This window comes from Conger conger, chromosome 9 (assembly GCF_963514075.1).
Source record: "Conger conger chromosome 9, fConCon1.1, whole genome shotgun sequence".
Classification (NCBI taxonomy): domain Eukaryota; kingdom Metazoa; phylum Chordata; class Actinopteri; order Anguilliformes; family Congridae; genus Conger; species Conger conger.
This window is the reverse complement of record NC_083768.1, coordinates 4,851,466-4,858,965: the sequence shown is the minus strand read 5'-3', so window position 1 is coordinate 4,858,965 and position 7,500 is coordinate 4,851,466. Positions and strand designations below refer to the sequence as shown.

At 41.9% G+C, this 7,500-nt stretch overlaps 1 protein-coding gene across 1 annotated transcript in view; it reads left to right on the top strand.

Annotated features, from left to right (window-relative positions):
* LOC133137283 (cytochrome P450 7A1) overlaps positions 1-1,370 on the top strand; it is a 6,919-nt gene extending 5,549 nt beyond the window's left edge. The window contains exon 7 of the mRNA XM_061255462.1: positions 1-1,370. This exon is cut by the window's left edge and continues 132 nt beyond it. Coding sequence (XP_061111446.1) covers positions 1-192 — 192 coding nt within the window. The 3' untranslated portion in view covers positions 193-1,370.
* The last annotated feature ends 6,130 nt before the right edge of the window (positions 1,371-7,500 follow it).

Genomic DNA, 7,500 nt, shown 5'->3' with positions numbered 1-7,500 from the left:
GCCGTCCACGAGATCAAACAGTTCCTGCTGCTGCTCCTGGCCCACTTCCACATGGAGCTGCTGGACCCTCAGGCCCGCGTGCCCCCTCTGGACCAGTCCCGGGCCGGCCTGGGCATCCTGCAGCCCACCTACGACGTGGACTTCCGTTTCCGGCTCAAAGCCCGCCCGCAGGAGGGCCGGCCGCTAGCGTAGCGGTTAAGGCACACGACTGGGTCGGCGGTTCGATTCCCCCGGCGTAGCCGCAATACGATCCGCACAGCCGTCGGGGAACCTTGAGCGAGGCCCCTTAACCCTGCACTGCTCCAGGGGAGGATTGTCTAATCTACTTAGTCTAATCGCTTAGATAAATGACAGCCATAAATGACATGCAATGTAAATGTAATGTTATGTTATGGAAGGCACGCCGTCTCCGTTTTTGTCATTGTATGTTGAATTCTGTAAATACTGTAAATACATTTCTATCCCATGCGTGCTGCAAACTTACTGTACATAGACTAATAGTCTACAGGCTTTAGAATTATATATTTTTTTGTTTCATGGTGGAATGTTTCACAAATATTGTTTTTTAATTTTTTTTATTTAAGAAATTTTATATATATATATGGCGGCTGCTGTTTCAGACATTCAAAATGTGACACTGATGTGGCGTATGGGGCTTGGGGGTTTAAAGATGACAAACCAGTCAATACTTCTGCCCTTAATAATGAACCCAAGCATTTATGCAACCTAAGATTGAGCAAAACCTTTGACAAGCTCAAGGACTTACAACGGAACACTGTTCTTGTGCCTCTGAATAATGTGATCGACTGTGATCTAGTCTAGAAGTGAACCAGTGTTTTACGTACACAGCTAATTAGCTAATTGAGCAAGAAGTAATAACAAGCACATCCCCACCTCCCCTGTAGGGGGAGCTCTGGCTGGGGTGACATTTGCTCAGGAGGTAAGAGCAGTCGTCTGGCAGTCGGAGGGTTTGCCGGTTTGATCCCACCCCAAGACAGCTTACCACCAATTGCTCCTGATGAGCTTGTTGGTGCCTTGCATGGCAGCCAGTCGCCGTTGGTGTATGAGTGTGTGTGTGTGTGTGTGTGTGTGTGAATGAGTGAATGAGAAGCATGAATTGTACAGCGCTTTGGATAAAGGCGCTATATATGAATCTAGACATTTACCATTTAGCACTGTTCTGCATTGAAATTGATGTGTTTTGAAGAATTTTTGTTTTTGTGTTAACTGTATTTAACTGTTTGTATTGTTTATTGTTTTACTGATATGCCCAATGAGACACACGGAGGCGTGGCTGCTTCATAGACCCCTCCCCCATTTGGCCCCTCCCCTGTGGGTGTAGTCAATGTCCCTGACTTTACAAAATAGAACCAGAGAAGAGTACATTATAAAATAAAATAATAAAGTTTTATCTTATCAACACAAAATCTCTTCGTTCTTCCATGATAACCGCATTCCCAGTCTCATTACAGAATCATAGTATAGTTATCGCCTGTGGAACCAGGCCCCAAAGATTACGCACATTCCTTCATATCATTTAAATCAGATGGGACCCTCTGCGTGTTTAATCAGACGTCGATGTTAGCCTGTTAAACAGAAGTGACGGATTATCTGTTTGCTTTTCTCTCAGATAAGATTGGCTTATCGAGTAAGAATTCGATAAGGCAATCTGATCTCACATTGGTGTCATGAGTTGTCAGAGTTCATTGCAGTTCAGCTGCTGATCCTTTGCCGAAGGCGTCCGATGGCTACCGTCAGTCAAATATTTTCACATTTTTAGTTCTCTGACTAATAGTAAAGCAATAAAAACACAGATGACACACTGGAGCCTATTTCCTATTCGGAATGAATTTAGTCTGCACACGTATGCAAGAGTAACTTTCTACACAAAAAGTGAAACTTTGGATCAACTTAACAATTCAAGTGTTCATCGAAAGCTTTGAATTTGAAAGTTATATTCAATTGAATAAGCATTTTTTTTTCTGAAATGAATTTTAAATTACTCAATTAAATGTAACTTCATTGAATTATATTTTTTTAGCTGTGACTTGAAGAATTTTGAAGTTGAGCCAAGGTTTCAATTTTGTTAGTTTTTGTTAGGCATCATGTTACCCCGTGGTAGCCTGTGCTTGTAAACACTTCTAGGTAGAAAAACAGAAACTGGAACTCAAGCCACTGGATTCCCACAGAGCGACTGTAGATCGGGGTTGGGCAAGGACTGCTGTGTCTTTTTCTGGGTGATCAGTGTGTATAGCCCGACTAAAATACCTGAGAGAGTCAATCACTTTCCAAAAATTACTGCACTGCACTGTCCTGAGCTGGTTTTGGATGGAGCCATGACACTAACTAGTAGGTATTATCAGAGCAATAAAAATATTACTCTGCGTTGGTACTGACATGGGCACTTCCCCATGGGCACTTACCATCCTGTATCAACAGCACACCAACTCTTTACTCATTAGAGGTGCAATAGGTAAGATTTTTGTTTTAAAACATTATTGCAAGACCATTGTAAATACACGTATATCGTTGAAAAGGGCTCACTGACATGCTGATCCACCCTCTGCCTGTGTTTATTTATAGTCCTTAAATACGGGTTTCAAAATATACTCGGATGGACCGACACTCTGTACCAGAATTCAGCGTTCAGAGTTCAGCGTGTTCAGAGGCGCGATGAAAAGTGTTGTGGTTTGAAGGCGTTTGTTGCAGTAATTACTCTCGTGACCGTTAGTCCTTTAACTTTAAGTTACCTCTTCAACAACACACAACAGGGCAATGCAGTGTAGTAATGTCGTATACATGCTATCGCACACAGAACAAATATAGTCAAGAGGTTACCTTTGGCCAAAGAGCGGCACCCTGTGGTTTATGCCTGGGAGCTGATTGGCAATGTTTCTGGCACTCCTTGTTATTTGAATTATGCTGGCACCATGAACAGTTTGCCTTGTTTTTGAGGGTTAGACAGGTGATGTCCTTGGGCAATCTGTCAACCTCTCGATGGGAATTACCACTAACATTGCTATTAATTGTTTCTGCATGTTCTTACAGTCAATATGACATATTTTTAAACAAACAGACATGCTATTCACCTGTCAACTTCATAATTACATTACAATGCATTTAGCAGACGCCCTTATCCAGAGCGACGATTAATCATTTTATCCTGTCTTGACTTGTCTTTGTGAACTTGCTTGTTTTTGTCTGTAGATTTGAATGGGGGCATTCCTGGTTCAATAAAGGTTAACGAAAAGAAAAAAAAAGATCTTGTTTTTTTTACAACCAATATTTAGCAGTAGCCTATCCAGATAAACGTCTACAACAAAGACAAATAACTTGAGTGTCAGTGTCGTTAGGTGTAACGTAAACTAGCCAGCGAGTTTGCTTACGTGGGGATACATTATTGCTAGCTAACGTTAGCAATACCGTTGCTTAACCAGTGCAGAGGGGATACATTATTGATAGGTAATGTTGCTTAGCAACCAATAAACTACTGTTCAGCGGAAGAATAAATTTACCATAAAACATAGTTCCATTGAAAATACATTCATTTAATTGTGTTAAATACTGAAAGATAAATGTAACCGTTGTATAAAAGCGTTATGGAACTCGAACCCGTGGTATATCGTGGATGTTGGCACAGCTAACGTCACTCGCTAGCTGTGCCAATATCCACGATATAGGCTACCACGGGTTCTCGTTCCATAACGCTTAATTATTTGGTAAATCAAAATCTTTCATTTATATCCTTTGAAATATATAGTAATTAGCCCCACCCCGTTGGTGACTGGAGCCAAGTGGAGGAAGGAGGAGAAATGGCTGGCTTTACTTACAGGGGTAAAATTGAGGGTTCTCGAGTGTGGCTGTGAAATATTCAATATTGTCTACTTGGATCAGTATTCCACGATTTTAGATTTGTATGCAAACCATTAACATGTGATTAAATTGCACTTGTACCGCTGTAGCTACTTGTGTCCCTATAAATGAGGCGTTTTTACTGTGACCTATTGGAAAGTGAACACAGCTACTTTTAATTAGCCAATAGATTCAATTACATTTAGTCTACTTATCGCTGTTTACAGAGGTCACCAAAGACCCTTCACAAAGACCCTTTATCGTGAAAAGGCTAAACTGTATCTTCAGGCATGTACCGGTCTTGGTACTCTTCCACCGAAAACGCATATTTGGTCTTACAGATCATTTCAGAGGTAGGCGACACACTTCAGTTAACATGAGGTATGGACTAGAAAAGATACATTCCGACAAAATATGTAAATTAGGTAATTTGCATACTTTATTCAAGATGGCGGAAATTACACGTTCGAACATTTTGGAAGCAGTCTATAATCTGAATAAAGCAAAAATATCGTTAGAATTCTTTCAGATTTAAAATAAGACATGTTTGATTGTTTTGACCAGTAGCCAACAGTTATTTTTGATTTTTCATGAATAGAAATAATGAAATTGCAGGATCTATGAGATTTGTGATGCTGTAGCCGCCCCTAAAGTTTATAACAAAACAGTTCGCCCAAAACACTCTCCTGGATATGGAGGAAAGGTCAAAATTTCATGATGATAGGATGACTATGCACTAAGAAAAATGGTTCAGAGTCCTGTTATATCGTCCAAAATCAGGTTTTGAGAAGAAAAAAAACACATGGCGTAATCCACATGGTGTAAACAGCGATATTTGCGGTAGACAAATCCCGCGAATGCCACGATTTCATTGGGTGGGAGACAATTAAGAGATTGACATTTCTGCTGAGAAAACCAGGGACCTGGACTTTGAAGCCGTAGTTATTTATCAAAATGTCAAACTCATCTGCCAACGCAAAAACAAACAGAAGGGCATCTGAAGCACAGGTCACCCTAGGGCAAAGCAGGTGTCCAGAGATGCACCTTTACATGTTTTTATTTCTGACACGTGTTACGTGTTACAGCCTGACGCGTGGCCCAAGAGGAAGAATAATATTGGAATGGCAAAGCAGCAGATATTTATTTGTCCACCCTAAAATAAAATAAAAGGCAATAATTATTAATAAATTAATTAATGAGAGAGAGAGAGAGAATCTGGCCCTGCACACTTCTCGTGTCTTGTGCAGGAGACCAGTGTTCGTAGCTCGCGCTACGGCATGTGGCACGTGATTATTCGGCAGCTGTACATTATTTTACCAGCAGGTGTCAGTAGTGTGCACTCGAGGCCTGAGAAATGAATCAATTTGTAACACAATTGGCTGGAAAGCTTCAACAGTTCCAGAAGTATAATCTCGCCATCACTAGAGGATACCGCCCCTCCTCCACAGGTCAAACCTTAAATACAACAGCCCCGTTTGAACATGACAGCTCTTATCTTATCCAGTGAGTTACAGCCTTGCCAATGTGTGTACGGATCTCAGTTGTTAGCCTTGCTTGGTGACAGAGCGTTTCTACAAAATCTCCCTGTGAACACTTACCTGTCAGACTGCCGTGACAAAGCGATATTAGGTTGTTGTGATCTCTAAACACTGTCACCCCGATATTATATGCAGGTGGCCCTTAAACCACAAGTGAAGCTGTGAGCATGTCTCAGATACGAGACCGTGAGTCCAATCGCCCTCTCTTATGTGACAAATTGCCTCAATTAATCAGCGTGTAATTATCTCAGTCTACACTGTGAGCCTTCCCACGGCAGTGCACCTCCAAGTAATCCCCTTCATTTTTCTTTTCTTTTTTTAAACTTAAATATCTGTAAAAATGTCCTACTTAGATTGTAAAGGCATTAAGAAGGGTAACATGGAATGCTTGATTTAGCAGTCCCCACTTTTCCTGGGAAAGAAAATGCACATTTCTGGGATATTAGACCCCTTTCCTTGACATTGGCCGTTGGGGGTTGATCCTGTGCGGGCACTAAGCTGTATGAGGTTGCAATGGTAAACGCGTAGAGGCGGTGGTATTACACACTATACGCTGCTGGACCTTCGCTGAAAGTCGTACACCTTAAATAAAAGTTATTTTAAAAAGATAAAAGTTTTCATCATTCGTGCTACTACATTTGCTTCGTAGATGGGTGCCCTATACGTTTCCTTATTTAATGGACAGTCACCACTTATTTGCAGATTTTTTTCGCCAAGTATTATTACAATTAAAGGCTGTGCACTCGCTGAGCTGAGTTTGTAAACTGTAAGACCAGTCCGAGACTAAATTTAATTTTGAATGAAGATTCGTCATAGGAAGCTCAACGTAGTACCGGTTTTAAATCCATGACAAACATGATTTGTGCAGATTTTTGTAAGAAGTTTCACCCAGTAAAAGGGGGCAACACTTCACCAGAATGTTGCGAATGTTGGCTCTTGGTCCTCACAAGACGGCAATGTCCACCATCCATCCATCCATCCATCCATTATCTGAACCCGCTTATCCTGAACAGGGTCGCAGGGGGGCTGGAGCCTATCCCAGCATACATTGGGCAAAAGGCAGGAATACACCCTGGATGGGTTGCCAGTCCATCGCAGGGCACACACACCATTCACTCACACACTCATACCTATGGGCAATTTAGACTCTCCAATCAGCCTAACCTGCAGAATTGGACTGTGCGAGGAAACCGGAGTACCCGGAGGAAACCCACGCAGACACGGGGAGAACATGCAAACTCCACACAGAGAGGCCCCGGCCGACGGGGATTCGAACCCAGGACCCAGGACCCAGGACCTCCTTGCTGTGAGGCGGCAGTGCTACCCACTGCACCATCCGTGCCGCCTGTCCACCATCCATGGATCCATAATGCTTTGCAGGGCATAAATGGCACCCTATGACAGCATTCACGAAATGCATCACAACCAAGTTTGTCTTTCTTTGTCATCATGTGTTCGTTTCGTATAAATTCGGCCGGTGTAAACTCAGTAGGGTGAAATAACTCTCAGCCCAGTGAAGGCAAAATGTGAGCAGAAGACCTCCTGGAACAGGATGACTAAAGCGTTTTACTGTGACGCTCTCTTCGGAAACAGAACACCACTTCCCTGAACTGACCACCAGAGGGCGTAATGTCCGGATGATTACCAGACCACCAGAAACCATCGGAGATTCTAATCGATAAATCTTCCTGCTGCGCTTTTAAGCGGTAAGAATCACTTCCATCCATCAATCCATTATCCTAACCCGCTTATCCTGAACAGGGTCGCTGGGGGGGGGGGGGCTGGAGCCTATCCCAGCGCTAAGAATCACTTGAAAAAACGATTAATATTTAAACTGAACATACATCAAAATTGATACCAAAAGCCACTACCTTAAAAACATCAGTTATTTATTGTTGCGTTGAAAGTTCATAAATATGTCATCCATGTATACATATAGGCATTTAACATAAAATAATAAGCTCACTTTTGCTAAATAAAATAACAAGAACAGTACACACTAAAAAGAAAAGCTACACAAACTCAATGCTACAAATTACTGCACAAAAAAGCAGTTTATCCTTCATTTTTGAACACAAAAAACATTTTAACAATGTTTTGTTTGGATAAG